The sequence below is a fragment of the Rissa tridactyla genome, chromosome Z, assembly GCF_028500815.1.
Source record: "Rissa tridactyla isolate bRisTri1 chromosome Z, bRisTri1.patW.cur.20221130, whole genome shotgun sequence".
Classification (NCBI taxonomy): Eukaryota; Metazoa; Chordata; class Aves; order Charadriiformes; family Laridae; genus Rissa; species Rissa tridactyla.
The window spans coordinates 7565752-7584894 of record NC_071497.1 but is presented as its reverse complement, the minus strand read 5'-3'; the positions used below and the strand labels follow the sequence as shown (position 1 = coordinate 7584894).

Here is a 19143-nt window from a genome sequence, read left to right as displayed (position 1 = left end):
GTGATGGCCAGTGTTTTAATTTGCATTATTTCAGACTACCTAATTTAGAGCTAAGGCAGACACATTCATATCAATAGCATACTAGATACACATGACACTAAGCCATTGGAATTCTTTTGTAAGAACAGATTAATTTCATTTTTTCTACCTTAGAGAGAAATCCATTAGTACATATGTTAAACATGTGGTGCAAACAATCCTTCCTAAAAAATCGCATATTGTAGGACTATAAAAGCATCTTTGAAATCATTCAGTCATTTCCACTCATGGTATTAAAAAGCATCTGTAACACTGACTGGAAAACAAGAACAGGAATTTACCCTTACAAATTTTTTTTGACAAGCTCTTGTCCTGTCAGTGCAGAGGTCAGGACAGCAAATATAGGGACTTAAGTTGTCCAAAGAAACCACAAAGACAACAGATCACAGCACTCTGGGTCTAATCCATTTTACTGAATTTTTATTTAACAGTGTGAAAAGGGAAGAACGCCTTTGACTCCTGTGTCACAGGTCCAGAGACAGCAGCTGTCAAAGAAATAGTTTCCCTTGGATACTGGAAAGACTAAACTGGTACGGAAAACACTGCAATGTGATAAACAAGGAACCGCACAATCACTTCTTAATCACTTGGCAGAATAAAGAGGTAGTGCAAAACTAGCATCCGTTTTTTCCCTTCCAGCTCTCCTCTCTCCTCTCAGCCACCATGCTGCACCCAGGTTTCCTGTATTATGTGTATAAGATCATTAGCTTGCCTCTCCACCCTTCTAAAATGAACATAGACATTTTTACCGTGTTTCTCAATAATGAGTTCCTCTCAGTGGGTATTGAAAGCTGACGCAAAAGATAAAGACACTTTCCAAAAAGGTACCGACAGCCTATTTGAATGCAGTTTTGGAGTGTCCCCAGCTCTCCTCTAGTGTGCTTGTGGCTCCTCTACCCTCCCTGTCATTGCACATCATTTATTTTTCCACTTACATAAACTAAACATGTTCACCAGTTTATCCTCTCAGACAGCTATTGAATTTCAGATTTGGAAGATCAAAACAGAATAGTTTTAAGTTGCTCATTTTTCAAACGTGAACAACACGGTCACTCATGGTGCATACTGTGATTGCCGTATGGCATACTAAACTTAGCTGCTCTTTCTTTAACTTTTGTCTTCAGTCATGTACTTCTCTATTTCCCCTTTGCACACATCAAACAAAACAAGAATAATTTTTATGTCAAAAAACTTCCCCTTAATATTATTTCAATGTATATAGCCACACTGCCATTGCTCCCCTCATGCACTGTCCATGACTAAGCTACTCTTCTTTCGTCAATTACCTATGTTGATTAGGATGCACGTTAATAGTTTTCCTGAACAGTATGTACTAAAGACTTCTATTAGTTGTATGTAACAGATGTAGTTTATGGTATTCCTGTAATTTAATGCCTTCTGAGAATTATTTGTGAGTTATTTTGATGATGTAAAGTCCGTCGACTTTTTGTCTGTAATACGTTTCAATACCAATGTTAATTACATGTGAATCTTTTTCAATCTAGGTTAAAATTCGTGTTTCCAAAGATATAGATAGGAGTCTGCAAAAGAGGTGGCTCAGGTCATAGTATCCTTATTATCTTTGGAAAACATCCTGCTATTTGGGAAGTTTGATATAATTAACTTTTACCTAGCTAAATCCTTTTCTACCTCACTCAAATAACTATTTCAAACACTTTACAAAAAATTGTTTTAGACACAGTTGAAGTTACAGGATAAGAAAACAGTGGAGAGGTATGGCAGAGGAGTCAGGATTTTCCATGGGTGAATTTCGAAAAAAACCAGCAATAGTGAATCTTCCTAGACTGAAATAAGGTGCTATGATTATGTTGGTTTTATTAAGATAATAACAGGAGTTATATTCTTAAGTCCTTGAACTATTCAGGCAGTTCCTAAACTGTTTTGAGTCTTTGTTGATCAACTTAGGTAAGACTTTTGCCTAAATATTTAATGCTTCTACCTTTATGTACTGTTATGAATATATATTTTTTCCTTTACATGATTATATAACTGTCCATATGTATGGCATTGTTTTTTATTTACCCACTTTAATGTGTGATTCAGTTAAATCCCTGTTACCTTTTGCTGTGAAATCTTCCTGTCTGAGGTATGTTCCTTGAAAATTTGTGACTTTCCAGCTAGTGTGCAGGGATCAACAGTGTCCTGTCACCAGGACTGAATAAAGTCTAATAGTGCAGTATATAATGAGAGGGCCACACAGAACACTCTGCTACTTTTAAAATTTGCTGTAGAGCCCTTTCAAGGGGAGACAGACTGACATGGGCTGCTGGTTTTGTCCCCCACCCTCCTGTTTTCTCACTCAGTGCCTCCTGATATCCTAGATGCCTGATTTTCAACCCACTTAAGGTTTTCAACTGTATAGAAAATTGTCAAGAAACCTTTTTAAGATACTAAGGATTTAGAGAAATAGCTTTTGGGCAATAACTCACTAAAAAGCTGACGAGAAGTAACCTTTGTTAACCTGCTAATAAACACTGTTGCTTAAAAGTCATCCCACGAGGTCCTGCACTCCTAGGCTCCTCACAGACCCACCTTTCAACCAATTAATTTACTTGAAACACTACAGTGTTTGAATTAATGGAGTCTAACTGACTAATGGCTTACACTATTCACCATCATTTTCATAGGAAAAATCAAAATATTATTTGAAATACCATTTTTTTTCAGTGGTTTATATGACTCTGTGTAGGGGAATATCATGCTGAATAAGCCTCGGACACCTTCTACTGAAAAATAAAGAAATATTTTTAAAACTATTTTTAAAGTTTTCAAAAAGTAATGGCTAGTCTCTGAATCCATACATGTAGCATAATACCACAGGACAAACACAAACTAAATTAACACTCGAGAACTTAGCTAATATAGGAATATTAGTAAGTCCTTTAGTTAACCAATTTCATCCAGTAGATACTTCCTCCAGATTGCAAACTAAAAATATAATATTCTGCCTGCATAAGCACTGTGATTACCACATATTCTCAAGCTTTCTATTTGCTTATGCTTCACTCTGCTTACCAAGCTGAGATTTTGTTGAAGTGTTTGAAGAATTTAGTTAAGTATATGTGTATTTTTTAAAGCCCTGTTAATATTTAGTTGCAAATTACAGTGTCAATTATCACAATATGCTTTTATCTCAGATTCACTAATGATCAGCATCCTCCCAGTAATGCACAATGCAATTTTCTGCCAACCAAGCACAGGATAAATACACAAGTTTCCTGCAGTAAACCCATGTCAAGGCCATTTTAGGGTAGCATGATATATAGTGTAGGATAAATTCAGACCCTTCAAGCATGCATAGAAATGGTAGGAAAAGGGATGGAAAACAGGATTTTAAGGCAGTGTATTCCTGCTTCTTGTGTGGCTGCACCAAAGCAAAGAGCAGTTTCTTGTGCAACTGGAATGTCAGGTAGTAACCAGCTACTGTGACATTTTACAGTCAGTTGGTGTCTTACCAAAGTTGGTCATACAGGAACTACTTCATTGGTCTGCAGGAAACTTATCTTCAGGGAAATCAAATTCAATCCAAATTCCCTTAAAATTGCATTGTGGAGACTTAGAATTCACTCACAGAAAAACGGTAGCATCACTTTCAGAAAATTAAAAAATAAACCAAAACTATCCCAACCCTGGGTCCCTGGACTAAGTTCTTCTAGCCTTATCTCATGACAGAGAGGGATATATCAGCAGATCGAGAGAGGTGATTCTCCCCCTCTACTCTGCTCTGGTGAGACCCCACCTGGAGTACTGTGTCCAGCTCTGGAGTCCTCACCACAAGAAGGACATGGACCTGCTGGAGCAGGTCCAGAGGAGGGCCACGAAGATGATCCGAGGGCTGGAGCACCTCTGCTGTGAGGACAAGACAGTTGGGGTTGTTCAGCCTGAAGAAGAGAAGGCTCGGGGGACACCTTATAGCAGCCTTCCAGTACCTGAAGGGGGCCTACAGGAAGGATGGGGAGGGGCTGTTTGCAAGGGCATGTAGTGACAGGACGAGGGGAATGGTTTTAAACTAGAGCAGGGTAGGTTTAGATTAGGCATTAGGAAGAAGTTCTTTACAATGAGGGTGGTGAGACACTGGCCCGGGTTGCCCAGAGAGGTGGTGGAGGTCCCATCCCTGGAGACATTCAAGGCCAGGCTTGATGAGGCTCTGAGCAACCTGATCTAGTTGAATGTGTCCCTGCTTCCTGCAGGGGGGTTGGACTAGGTGACCTTTAAACGTCCCTTCCAATCCAACAAATTCTATGATTCTATGATTCTATGATTCTATATTTAGTCCCCATAACAGTGCATTCAGGTTGTGCCTGTGTAGCCTTCATTTATTTATCAAAAAATTAAACCCATAGAACTTAGGAGAGTCGCAGAGTGAGAGAGATGATCAGCCTAGCTGTGACAGTTTCAACGAGACATCTGTAGGAGCAAGCCTTTTGGCGTTGCCTTTCTGCCCGAGGTTGGTGTCCTACACTACAGCTGGCAGAAGCAAAACGTGTGAGCACTGCTCAGCTGTCACAGACAGAAGCACGTTAGTGTAACCCAGATTGATGAATCACAGACACAGACGTACGGCATGAAATACTTGAAGGGTCATACTGCTTTAAAATGCTGTGGCTGTCAGCAGAAGACATGCACGCAGGGCATGCAAGGCCTTCAGATAAGAGACGCTGCCACAGAACCTCCACTTTGGCGTATGCTCCTAATACGAACAAAGTAAGAGACACTGCCATCTCTTCTGCACGTCAGTGCTTTTTCTTATCTTTGACCTTCCTATTCTAACTCCCACAACTCCATGGAGGAGATAGGTAGAAAATGTATCTATTTAAAAAGTAGTGTCTATTTATTGTTTTGTTCTACCTTATGTACTTTTATATCTACTTCAGGATAATTTAAGAGCTTGTTGAACTTGCAGCTCTTCTGCTCCACTGAAAATGATGGGATGGTCCATGACCTAATGAGCTTTCTAACATCTTTTCCCTTGCACTTTGATTTTCTCCTTGAGTTTTCTTAAGACGGAGACTCGACCTTCAGGATGTTTTGGAGCTATCACTCTGAGTCAAACACACATCACAAAATTTCCATACCTTTGACTTGCACTCGTTTAATGATTAATTACAATTTCCAGCTGAGTAATCGTTTTGAAATTCAAACAAGTAACTACTATGTGTTACTCTGATTTCTCCTATACTGTTCCTGTAACTTCGCTTGTTTAAGTAAGTACTCTTTACTGATCAGACCTAGGCATAAAACTATCAGAAACCAATCTTTACATGATCAATGATCAGAATAAGGATATATAGAAATATCTAATTACATTGATCTTTGAGAAATGTTGGTCATTTTAAGTCACAACTATGATCTTTTCACTTTCTGAAGTACAGAACTGAACTTTTCTGCGTTTTGTTCTGCAGATACACTTGTCAAATACTGTTTTAACAGTCTGTCAGTTATGGCATAGATATCTATGATATAGAGATAAGGTTAAGACACCAAAAATGGCTGACACAATGACCACAGCACTACACAAAATGCAGTGGAGACGATCACCAGTTGGCCAGCCACAGACTAACAGGACACTGAAACAACTATTCCAGCATTTAAAGTTTGCACTTACCAACCTCCACAGCACTAGAGCAATTGGGGTCTGTGAAGCCTTCAGGACACTCACATGAGTAGAAGTCATCATTCAGCCCAGACAGACAGATGCCACCATTTTTGCACGGGTTGGAGTCACACACGTCCCCTGTGGGTTAAAGCGGAAAAAAAAGATTCCTGTATAAAACTCTCCAAAAGTTATGCACAAGTCCTAAGTATGGCAGATTACTGATAACCAAAACCAGAAAGGAATGACAGTCTCTATGTCCTTTGGATTCCACTTGGCTACTTCCATTTTACATTTATTTAACAGTACACCTCTCTGTAATCATTTTTCCCCAGCCTTCTACTCTGTAAAATGTGATTCTCTTGGATGCACTGACAGCTATTCACTTGTAAAAGACAATAACATTTAACAAAAAATAATTTATTGCTTTCTCTCATTTTCAGTCATTCAGGATATATACTTGGAAAGGAATTTACCCCGGATCTCACCTCTCCAGGTTAGCTTCAACATAAAGCTGAATAGTGGTTTCAGTTCAGGCTAATGGCTTATCACCTGGTTCATAAGCAAAGAGCAGTGGCTGTGCATGCCTGTGTTCCAGACTTACACACTCTTAAATCACACAGCAGCATAGATTTGAGCCAGATCAGGCATTGGCACACTGTATTTCTACTAAATACAGGGCATGGCATGCAAGCCAGCAGTGCCCTTATATGTTGGTTTTATGTCAGTCACAAAAAGACCAATTATATGCGATCCCAGGATAAAGTTTGACAGTATAGAACAAAGCCATTGAAGTGTTTTGGGCAATTAGTTTGGAGCCCTATGACCAGAGCTGCCGTACGGTCATGCTGTGCTGCCAGGGAGGCTTTCACTATGACTTGTGACCCACCAACTCCATGGCAGGGATGGAGACTAAAAGACTTGAGCACGTACAGTCCCTTCAGTGCTCATCGACAGTCCCTTCCGTGTCCCAAGGAAGTTTGTCACGTTCTCCCACAATTCATTTTGATTGCAGAATCAGAACAAATAAGTTAGAAACAAAGCTATGCTTCACTTCAAAACTATGCTACGCTATGAACCAGATCTGCGTCAAAACTCCCTGCGACACAGGGCAAGCACTGGCACAGTGGGTAGCTTCATCCTGCCTAAATAATGCTAAACAAGCAGACTTTGCTTGTCCATTTCAGCCTTATTCAGCCAATTAGCGTTGAGGTGATCAACAGCAGAAAGATGTAAACTCTGCAAGATGCACCGCAGGCCTGCTTCATGTGCTCAGAACTTGATCATGTCTCCAGTATTGCCAGTGTGTACAAAACATTATTGTGATTTCCAGTCTAATACCAATTGAAACAGCCTTCAGGAGGAGATATGAAAAAGAGAACAGAGTGTCTGTTCAATTCTTGTAATGCCCCAGTTTTAACACCCTTGAAGAACCCCACCTTATCACAGTTCTACAAATGTAAGGAAATACAGGATTGCATCCTGGCCCATATGGGATAACTGGAAGCAATCCTAAAGAAGGCCTTAGGCTTCGGTCAGCTTCAATTTATATTATTTTCTCAGCTAATTAAACATATTTAGACGCATTTTTTATTTACCTCAAGCTTCATCTTGTAAAACGGAGATGTGTGCTTTCTATTGCTCAGTATTGTTTTTAGAAATACTAATAATTTGTGCAGTCGAGTTTTGTTTTGCAAAATTTTTGCAAATGCAACTTAAAGCAACATCTGCAGATAGGTGATTATTAAAAAACAACCCAACACATTATTTTGTATGCTTTTTAAATTCCAAAGTTGACAGTCTTTCGCCATGTAATTGTAAAGAGTTCTAGAAATCCACTTATGTCAGTAGTACTGACATTATAATACATGTTGGACTATAGTGGTGGTAAGGGGTCTCAAAGTGTTTTCAATACCTTTCTGGCACATAGACTTCAGATTAGCGCCTGGTGTAATAATTCCCATCTAACAATCACTTAAGAAATTAAACTGATGTACAAAACCACTTGTATGAATATTGTGCATCAGTTGCAAAAAACTCTAGCTGTGTGTTCATTTGCTGGCTTATTTTTAATTTTATTTAATCTTAATCTGTCAATTTTAAGATGCCTTCATGACACAGAGAACTGTCATCACCATTTACCTGCTGTTAACGCTTTTGTCTTGAAGATCGTCCAGCTAACAGAGAAGTAGAGCTATTTGAAAAGAGCCAATGACATAAGACATTAACTGCCTAATGACTAGACATTACCTGTCTTTCTAACTCAATCTAAGTAAGTCAAGACTTCTCAATTTCAGTGCTTGTTGCATTATTGGGGTAGCAAAGGATGCTTGTTTTTTACTTCATGGGGCTTAGGCATTTGGTTGTGAAACAACTACTATTAACTGAATACTTTGACAACTGTATTCCCAATACCTTTAATTAAATTAATAAATTAAATAGCATCTGGAGCAGGAACACATACTATGCAATTTCCTATGGATATTCTGGTTAAAATGAGAGGGGACATTTTTACTATGTGTTTCCTGATTCATTGTTCTGATTTCAATTATGCAACACAAGAAAGAAAAAGAAAGGTAAGAAGACAAAACACTGTTTTATATTGACTGACATGCAGAACACATCCCCAGTTTTCCATTAGATTTCCAGAAACTGAAATCTCCTACTATGACCAAAGTGTGCATACTTAACTGTGTAGTTTTTACTTATCTGAAAATTCGTGTTGGCTTTTTTAGCCTGAAGTAAAGTTACTTGACCCACAGTTCAGGATTAATAAAGCAGATGCTGTCCTCTAATGACATAAATTTTTTTCCATGTTCAGGAAATAATGGCACTAAGTGCTGTTTTGACCCACCACCTTGGCCCAAATTCTACTGCCAATCACTGGTGTAAATTCTTACATCACATCACAGAAATAAAATGAGTACTGCCCACCGCTAAAGAAAGTGGGACCAAAAAAATAACCCAAAAAAGAAAAAAGCTCCAACAACAACAAAAAATATCTAGCCTGTCTCATTCATGTAATGCTAAAGAGGGTTAAAGAAAGTCTATACTTTGAACAAGAATGGTTAAAATAATACCATAATATGATGTCAAATAAGATGCAGTCAGAGATATGGGCAAGTGCACAGACGCACGTGAGCAATAATTCTACCTAAGACTTAGATACAACTCTGTGCAAATTTGCATACTCAAATTAGTAAAACTTACTTAAATTGTTAGCACCCTTATTTATGACTTAGTGCCTGTGAAAATGTGCAGAACAAAAGAAACATCACCTTTGAATCAACAATATCTCTCTCAATTTACATTTTGTGCCCCTTGAGAAGCCATTCATGTTGAAATATTGAAATCTAATTTCTTGTACAACTTACTCAGTTTGATGAACAGAATTTGATTTTAAAGGCTCTGTTCTTAATCAGGAAAGCTTATATGGGTGCACTCTGTCTTCGCATAATTTATTAAGGAATTTATTACCATTAAAATACTATGTTGCATATGGCACAACTTCTAACACAACAGTAGTTTTAGAATTTAACCTTAGAATTGTGGTGACTGGAAGAGTAAAATAAACTCAATGAAAGAATGATATCCTTTAAAATAACTTACAAAACTGTGCTCGGTGCCGCTGACTTTCCATAGTAATAGGTAATACGCTGTTTGCGCAACAGACTGAAATTTGACAAATTTCTGTAAATTAAACACTGTAAGAGGAACTCCGTTATTTAAGAAAAACACCAAAAGACAAATAATATTCTATTTTTATTAAAATGTTCTGAAATGGGTCCAGTAAGAATGCAAGTGTCAAATAAAAGCAATAATTTATATTCTTGTTTACTATGACTGACTAACCCTCCACTTTTCATTATGTGGGTACTCAAGCATTAAAGTCTGTCTTAAGACTGTGTATATATATAATATGTACTACAACTATTGCTGCCTTTACTTCATCCTCGGGAAAATCTAAGACAGTAAAATCTCATTGCATCAGGCTACTGAGATTTGGTGCAAGGATCTCTGAAAAGGAATCAGCAAAGGACACGCTCACATGCTTCCCCTCCAGAATTGCAGAACTCATGACCACTTTGCATTTACCTTTTTTAGGGGACCCTTGCTCTTAAGTGATGCTATATGTGTAGCTTATTTTATATACATAAAATCTGATGTATATACACATACATATTTCCTCCTTTTTGCACAACATCATGTACAGAAGAGTTAAGGTAGAAATGTAATCCAAATTATCTCACACCATAATGTATACAGGAGCAGACAAAAAAACTTACATGATTAGAGGATACTAAAACTGAGGGATTTTTTATTTTTATTTTTCCTCACATCTTTAATTTCTTCAGAACATCCTTAAGTCAAATAAATCCTTGATTGAATTTTCCATCCTCTCTTTGAAAAACATGGTTGGTTAAAAATCAAAAAATTAAGACAAAAAGAATGAAATTAAAGTGGAGATCCATAGATACTCAGAATTTTAATTAAGAAAATTCCCTACTACTCCAAACTCGGAAAAAAATCAAAACTCAAATAAAATGGTGTAAGATTTGCTCTCTTGTAACAACTCGTTTTTTTTGAAAGATTATGACATGCTTTGTCCATAGTGAATATCTCAATCAGTGAACCTGGATCTCTTTAGTAAAAGCACTTGGGGACAAACTGTCCTGTAAGCCCATCTTGCTCCCTGGCATACCTTCACGTAACCACTCTTAAGCCATATCCTTTTCAACAAAACACTGAATGTACAGCTATTGCTTCTTTCCACAAGCAGGTAGTGGTGGGGAAGAGGGTAAAAATAGTAAATCCACTCGTTGTCACACTTTACACTTCTATAGAGCATACTTTTTGATCCAATAAAACCCCACAAAGCGTTACAAGATTCTTGACTGAAGAGTCCAATAGTTTGCTTGACAGCAAAGGGCAACCTGAAAAAAGGAACTCAACTGCTGTGTATAAATAATGCAGCACACCATGATGGTTAGCCCATCAATCCTTGTCAAGAGCAGAAATTCACAGAATTTATGAAAACAATTTTTGTGATAGGAAAGCTAAAGAAGATGCACTGTGCAAACAGAAAAGTATCATCCACAACCATCTGCATGCGCTACTTCAGAAAGCACTCTTTATTGTAAAATCACATCGACCAGTCAGCTACCATTACTATATGAAACTCAAATAGCAGTTCACTAATGTTTTTCAATGAAAAAAAGAAAAAAAAATATTTACTCCAAATTAAAACTACTTACTCTTTAACATTGTAGTTCCTGGGATACAAACGCCCGGCAAAAGCTATGGCACAGTGTCCTGAATTAGGCATGGGAAAAGCATTTGAGTCCCTATGCACAAACCCATTAGCCTGAGAGGAATATAATTTCCCTCAACTATCTTTTAACACCTAGAAGGATAACTATTATGATTTCCAGCAGAACTGTTACAGTAAGAAACATCTGCTTGAGATGAAATGATGACAAAGAAAGAAACGTCTTCAGAAAATTCTGTGGATTCACAAGACTTCAAAACTGGAAGGGAAGAAGTGATGGAAAAAAGATGATTTGTGTGTTTCGGCACATTTTATTCTATAATTTAAGAACAGAGCATATTCTGTGAAATAGAAAGTGTGCGTAGAAAAATTCGACCTTATTTGTTGTTATATATAACTGGTTAGAAATATGGACATATTTAGTGTGCATTACATATCGATGTAGTGAAATTTACAAAAGATGATACTGAGGCAAACCTACTGATACTATAGGAGTCCAAGGAGATGCCAATACCCATCAAAACAAAAGGCATCACAAAATCTACAGGTAAACAGTTGCAAATCTAGTGACATACAAGTTCAGGGTACTAGCCATGCATGTTGTTAGAGAGGTACAAGACTCTTTACTGTTATACTACATAATGAGTATTTTGTAGCTCAAGCATTTGATTTTGCCATTGATGGGAAGAGGTGGACCATTGTTTCTACCTAATACAGCAGCTTTATTTTTATTCAATTTCCTATATTGCTACATGAAATATAGCTTATTTTAAAAGCTCTCTCTAAAGAAATAAAATGAATAGCTATTCCCTTTCATGAGAATAAAACTTGTTTCAAAGAAGAAATCTCCAGGTGGCACCAAAGAATAAATAGCCCAGAAAATAGGTAGTCAACAGAAATTTGGTCTAGGGATAGTAAAAATGTGCCTCAGTTCTGAAGCCCAGAAGAGCAACTAAACTTCAGAAGAAGACGGAGAAAGTTCCTCCTTGCAGTAGCAGTTTCATGTTAAAATCAATTTTCAGAAAAAGAGCTTTAATAGTTTTTCTGATTTACGGAATCATCTGTACAGTGTCCAAGTTCAAATCTATTTCTCCACAGCTGAACCACTACTGAGAAGCAGAACCATAAATCATATTGAAGACACACCTGTGCAGAGATGCAAAATGTGAACACGAAAACAGATGAGCTCTGCAGTTCTTAGAAGAAATTTGTAAGGTGTTTTTTCAGAGTTAATAGTGAGGCAGATAATTTGTTTTTCCAAAGGTAAAAAGACAGGTGAATAATTAACTTGTATCTCTTATTATTTGAAGGGGAAGTTAAAGTTTCTAGATACCAATAGCTCATCTACCTCCTGCCTGTTTTCTAAGCTGATTTGCTTACCATGCAGGTAGAAAGTTCAGTTAAATTTCTAACTAGGATATTCATGGCAGGGTGTTTAAATGGTTTTAAAAAATGAATAAACTGATGCCATCAACCCTAAACATCTGCATATGGGTTGGATGGGAAACCTTACAGGAGAATTTAAATCTCAGAATAAACAACTCATGATTTTATCACAGGTCTCATGAAAATTGAGGTAGTTGCTCCTTCTTCAGAAAGCCTCTGGCATCAAAAGGCTGCATGCACTTAAACAAGCTGTAGCTCGTAGCTCTGGAGGAGAACTGCAACACACCCCTGTAAAGCAGGCATAAACATTTCTTTAAATTTAACTTTTTCCAGTCTTGTAAACTGGGGGGATGCACCAGGTGATTTTTGAAAACCTGAGATGGTATTATGAAAAGAAAATCAGATTATTCTAAGCAAAGAATTCTCGTTCAAATACCACTCTGGCACTGGACTGAAACATTAATCCTGGGTGAAGATGAAGTGCTGACTTAAGCTTTGGATTTAGTCTAATAGTACAATACTGTAAAAGTGTGTCCCTACTTTCAGGGTTAGAATAGAGCCCTAAAGTAATGTCTGCAGAGATTAATTTCTATCATAATAAATCCCCTTCTGCCTTAAAAAAGTATAATCTCTTCCCTTTCTAAGGGTCTACAGTATGAGCTACTTTATTCATTTGAACGTGAAAGAGCAGTAGGTCACTGTCCTTCAGCCTGCTGCGTTACAGGCTTTTTAAGCATCTGATGTTTGACAATATGAAATACTAGTAGAAACAGAAAACAGCTTAAAAAGTAAATTCTTCTCTCTTTCATAGGTTGCAGAGAGTTCATTTCTATGCCAACTGTCTCTGCAGGGAAAAAGATGAACTATTCCTGTCATTTCAAATCTTTATTACTGAAAAATGGATCAAAAGTGATTAAAGGAGGAATATGGTTATATAATGCACTTCTGAATATTTTTACAACTTGTGGAAAATTTTTCATGTACACACTGTCGTGAAGATTTAGGGAAAGCTGTCATCAGTTCAGACATTGTTTCATCAAAGGAAAAGAGATATATTTGCCCAAACTGATGAGCTGGTGGTACCAGCGGCACACCATCCCTGGCGCTCAACCTCAGCTAACAGCAATGATGCTCCTTAAGCAGGCAGGGACATAGCTGAAAAATGCCTTTAATGAAGATGCCCTAATCCCTATCAACACAACCTTCCACAACATCTTTTCTCCTGTCATGCTCAACAAAGCTGGCAAAAATTACCTAGGCACTCCTTGCACGTACGCGTTTGATTTCAGCTGTCATTCACGTCAGCTGCTTTTATGCAATTATTTGCCGCTCGCTAACATGCAGGTGAATCAACCTGTATTTCTGCACCTGTTCAGATCTATGGGGTGAGAGAGGTTTATGAAAAGGGAAAGAATAAGAGCTTAAATTGAGACTTTCTGTACAAGGCACTTAGGCTAAACTGTCTCTCTATTAAGTTGTTTTGTTCAATTAAAACTTTCAGAGAGATATCAAGTCATGACGGGAATACATTATAATCTCCAGTCACATGCCCTTTGTTTTTAAAGCTGATCAGGAGATTTTTAGTAGTATGTTCACTTGAAATTTCTCAGTAAATAAAATATTCATATTTCTTGCTAGAAATTTCTGTGTTTTGCAGATCTCCTGGTACAGCTTAATTGGTTTCTGTCAAAAACCAGCTGGGCTCTTGCAGGGTGCTCCACTAGCTGCTAGAAGGCTCCTATCTATGTCTATCTATATCATCAGGCGGTCAACGCCATAGAGTCATAGAGTGGTGTGGGTTGGAAGGGGCCTTAAGGATCGTCTAGTTTTCCAACCCCCGGCCACAGGCAGGGACACGTCCCACCGGACCAGGTTGCTCAAAGCCCCGTACAACCTGGCCTTGAACAATTCCAAGGGTGGGGGATCCACAAGTTCTCTGGGCAACCTGGGCCAGTCTCTCACCACCCCCACAGTAAAGAATTTCTTCCTAATGTCTAATCTAAATCTCCCCTCCTTCAGTTTAAAAGCATTACCTTTCATCCTACCGCCCCACTCCCTGGTCAAGAGTCGCTCCCCACCTTTCCTGTAGCCCCCTTTAGGGACTGGAAGGGGCTCTAAGGTCTCCTCGGAGCCTTCTCTTCTCCAGGCTGAACAACCCCAAGTCTCTCAGCCTGTCCCATAAGAGATAGGGATCTAGATTTCTTATTTGACTTAACCTACGTTGAGCTTTTGATCATTAGCTCTTCCTAACTCTTTCTTCAAAATATTCATGGAAATGCCCCAACCCCCAATCAGGAAACAACTCAGACACACGGCAGCTTCTCTCTTGCCCCTTCCCCTGCTTTCCATGGAGAGAAAATCCATGCATGCAGTCAAATCAGCAGCACAGTCCAAAGGATGCCCTGTAAAATAAACAGTCAAAAGTGTCTGTGACTTTTTTTCTACCTTCACTTCAGGAAAGGAAGATGGCTTAAAAATAAACCCCCACGCATATTGTGGAATTATCACTTTTAAATAAATAGTCCCAATTTTCATCCACACTTACATCTCTAGTTTTACCTTTTCACTTATCTTTTTTAGGCTTCACAGCTTTTGAGGTTAGCAATTTGGAAGCATCAGAGTGTGTGTCTATGTGTATACATACACACACATATATTTAGCTCCATACTTATATACTTATACATACGTTATATATATGGAAATGAAAGTGTTTTGTTTTCCCTTTTTTTGCCCTGTATTGGATATATTCAGGCACCAGTTGCTAGGCAATTATTAATCTCAGCACTGGTGAATTTACCTTTTCCCATCTTCAGTCAATTCAAATTTGAAAGCTGGGCAATTAAAAAGACATATTAAACAGCTTTTAAAACTAATTATATTTCATTATATCCTCCTATCTTCACCAAAATGAAATGCCTTAAAACAATACGAATTCTAAAAATATTCTCATTACACTTTGAAAAATATTCATCGGTCTCTAGTTACTTCTATTTTGGGGTATTCAGTCTTAAGTACCTTCTTTTGCCACATTTTTTACAATAAGTGTCAACACTATTGAAGAAATGGGCAGCATTTAATATCTCAAATGAGGTATCTGAAATACAGAGCATGCAAAATTTATAATTAACTTTTAAAAATTTTGAAAAACCATCTAAGTACCAAGTGCATCCCATAAAACCCCTTAAATATGTGTCCACAAATATACAAAAATATAAACATTTCTAAAAATACACACATACATTTCCGCCTGTCAACAGTTTCAGAATGCATACTGAAAATGAAGGATCTTTTTCTGCTTTCAAGCATATTCCAAACTGCAAAACATATTTGAAAACACACCACGTGAAGCAGTTAGCATTGGCTAGGTCTAAATTAGAAAGTAGTCTGGCACAACACAAGTGGACCAGTATTTCAAAGCACTTGGTGTTCAGCGTTCCATATCTACATCATATGAAGCCTGTGGATTTTGTTTGAGATTTAGTCACTTCCTTCCATTAAATGTGCCTAAATGTCCAGTCATTGGTTCAGACCTTTAGGTCACCATTAGGGTCTCCACTTGAGTACAGCTTCTAGTTCTACGTCCTTAGGAATGAATCCAGCTCACACACATCAAAACCCCTCTGCAGGCAGAAGAAAAGTAAGTGTAGAATGGGGAGGCAATCGCGGGATTCATTCCTAAAGCCCCATGGCACATTAGATGACCATTTTAACAGACACACCGGCACTGAACACTCTTCCCTACATGAACTTTTTCTGCAATGAACTCTTCTCTGCCATTATACCAAACCCTGCAGCTAAAGAGAATAAAGCAAAAATATTCTGTAAGTTTCCATTGTTATAATTAGCTGGTCTTACTGCGTTCATTTCATGCATTTTTTGGCCACATGGGTACTTAAATCTATCACCAAGAAAGTTCTGTCACCATTAAAAAAGACACATCACCTAAGGAGATACAACAGCATTGCTGGTTTACATCATTTTTTTTCTGGCTTTACAGGAAAGTGATGTTACCGATTGCACTCAGAATAATAATTAGGCAATGAAGATATGTGTCTCTCCTGTGAAAGATATGAAATAATAAGGGCATTACAGCTGACAGCTACAATAAAGAAGTGATTCTGTTTATTTTGGACGCTGCAGCTGGCAGTAATGTGCAAGCTCTGTGGATGAATGATGCAAACCCTTTTCATAATTTTTTGCTAAGAGTCTCTGGAAAGATGAACAGATGCAGTTTTTACCTTATTTGTTTAAACTTGTTCAGAAATAGAATAAAATCTGGAACTTTGCACATATAAAGACTCCTGTATAGATTGTATAGCATACTGTTACTTGTAAAAGAGGTTTCTTCTAGCCCTACATTCTCCCCAAATACAATATAAAATTAGATGAAACAACATCTCTACCAGGCACATTTGAACTGAAGGCATCAGGCAAGAACTAAGCGTGAACTTCTGAGAGCACAAAGACTCCTAGAACGAGGACTTAGCAGAGGTGGTAAATTGCATTAAAACCTAAAACCGTTTGATGGTCACAGTCGCTTCACGCGCATCCGCATCGCACCCGCTCGTGCAGCACAGCCCTGACCTTGAGCAACCACTTCACCTCCCTGCTCTGCACCTCTCCAGAGTTTTCCTTTCACAGGGGCCATCCATGCACTCAAAGCCACGCTACAAGGACTGCCTCAGACTTTAAAAGCCGCTTTACCGTATGGCGGTTTACGGGAATGTTAAGTAACAAAACAGATTGTATATGTCACAACCTTGTCGCCGTATGGCCACATTGCACTAACAAACTGTATTCTTGGCATTTTTTTAATTTTATTTTTTTTTCTAGCTTAATTAGTAAATCAAACCTAAACAAAGATGGGTAGCAGTTTGAATGTTCTGGCTGCTTGTTGCTTGGTATGGAGTAAGACTTGAAAATGAAGAACTGGGAATAGTAATTGAAAAAGGATGAGAAAGAACAGTGTATACGTAAGAAATTCACCAATGGAGTGGCTGAGAATGTGATGCTTTTAGTACACCATATTGTAAGAGGGTCCTTAACTGTTACTTTAATAAAGGTATATAAAGATCCTTGACTATTAAGCTAAATAACTATTCTGTTTGAGCTTCTGAACATAGACAAATGTTCCTATAACTACCCGTTTCTTGTCTGGCATCACAAGACAAGCAAAATATCTGGATCTGGAGAACTGAGGTACTATATAATTGCTTCTAGTTTCAAGGCCAAGTCATTGACCTGCCCTTCAACATCCCAGGTAAATCTCAAATTTAACAGCATGTCTTTTGCAGACCTGAAAATAAAGTTGGTCTCCCACTCTGGCTTAATTACTAGGAAAATGAAAAAGGAGGTTTTCCTAAGTGGCCTGCTATTTTGGGGGGTTTATCTGCAGCTTTGCTTTATTAACTGCATCCAGGTGATGTTAACATGATTAATTATGTATAGGATCCACAATGTACTCTTTGAAATGCAATTGCTCTTCTTTGGCACTTAACAGAGTCCTGAGCCTGCACGTATAGCACATATTTTTAAAAACAGAAAGCTGGGCATAGGGTAAATACCAAAGGAGAGGAAAAATACTAAAAAGAGGTGAAAATACTGAAGTCGTAAACCTTTGTCACTGTACATCAATGCCTTCTGATCTTTTTCCATTATGCACATTCCTACCATTTGTAAACATGGGATGCCACAACAGAAGACTAATTAAAAAAATAAGTAAGAACAAGGTCTTTGCCTGGATTTGTATGGTGCCAGCATGACACCAATACAACACTTGTATTAGATATACATAAGCATATACATATGCATATAAAGTACATAGAAGTATATAATATGTAAAGTATACAAAATAAAATTCCAGATCACTACCATCTTCATAAGCAAATATGGAAGAATGGAAAACACTTATGGACATGCATATCTTTTATCTCAGAAAACTTCATGCAAGTACAGTTTCTCACGGAAAAAAAAAATATGGAAAATTTCTCTTTGCTCGGTAAAACCTCAGAGCCCCTCATGTTGAAAAGATGAAATAATAATGATTTTATTTCTCAATTAAGTCTGAGGTAAAAGTAGATTCAATGTATTGCATTTTAAAACAAAGCATTAGGATACTACTGTGGAAGGCTGCTCGAGCCACTGGATTATTGTAGTACAGGAAATAGATATATTAACAAAAAAAAGAATAATTCAGATTGAGAGAACTGTTTTAGTTTCTAAAGGTACAGATGGTATTCCTAGATTTTTTATCATCTCTAAAGAATTTTTAAACCTGCAAAACACAGAAATATCATTACTTGAAAGAGCTTGAGGGGGTTTAACATTTTAAAATACACAATTCACAACCATATTTGAGTTTATTTTTCAATTATCAGTAATTATTTATGGTAATTATTGCAGTTGGGAATTTAGATGGAGGATATGTTTCGTTTCTTTTTTCTACAAAGAAAAAATTAATATGAAAAGTAAAGATGATTTTGAAACAAAATTTAGTACCCTTTGTCGTGACACATTTGAGGTTTTGATACTGATAATAAAACACTTGCTAATCAAAATTGAAGTATTACTCATCTACATCACAAATCAACAGTTGCTGACACAAAAATGTTTTGCAGAACGCTCCTGAGAAGTAAAGCTTGCCTTCTAATGAGAACAGATGCTCTTTTTCGCATGCCATCTCTATTACATAGAAGGTACCTAAAAACGCTCTTTTCTGATTCACCACAAATACTTCTGCAGGACACCTGCAGAAAATAAGCAGACAAAGCATATAAAGTTATAAAGCTCTAAGTGTAAAAGTGTATGCTTTGGGGGGACTGAATGCACTGTTGCA

General features: G+C 37.6%; 1 protein-coding gene across 2 annotated transcripts in view; it reads right to left on the bottom strand.

The window, feature by feature from the left end:
- EDIL3 (EGF like repeats and discoidin domains 3) overlaps positions 1-19143 on the bottom strand; it is a 272169-nt gene that overhangs the window by 191443 nt on the left and 61583 nt on the right. For both annotated transcript variants that reach the window (XM_054186858.1, XM_054186859.1), the window contains exon 2: positions 5666-5794. In XM_054186858.1, coding sequence (XP_054042833.1) covers positions 5666-5794 — 129 coding nt within the window. The remainder of the gene's footprint in view (positions 1-5665; positions 5795-19143) is intronic.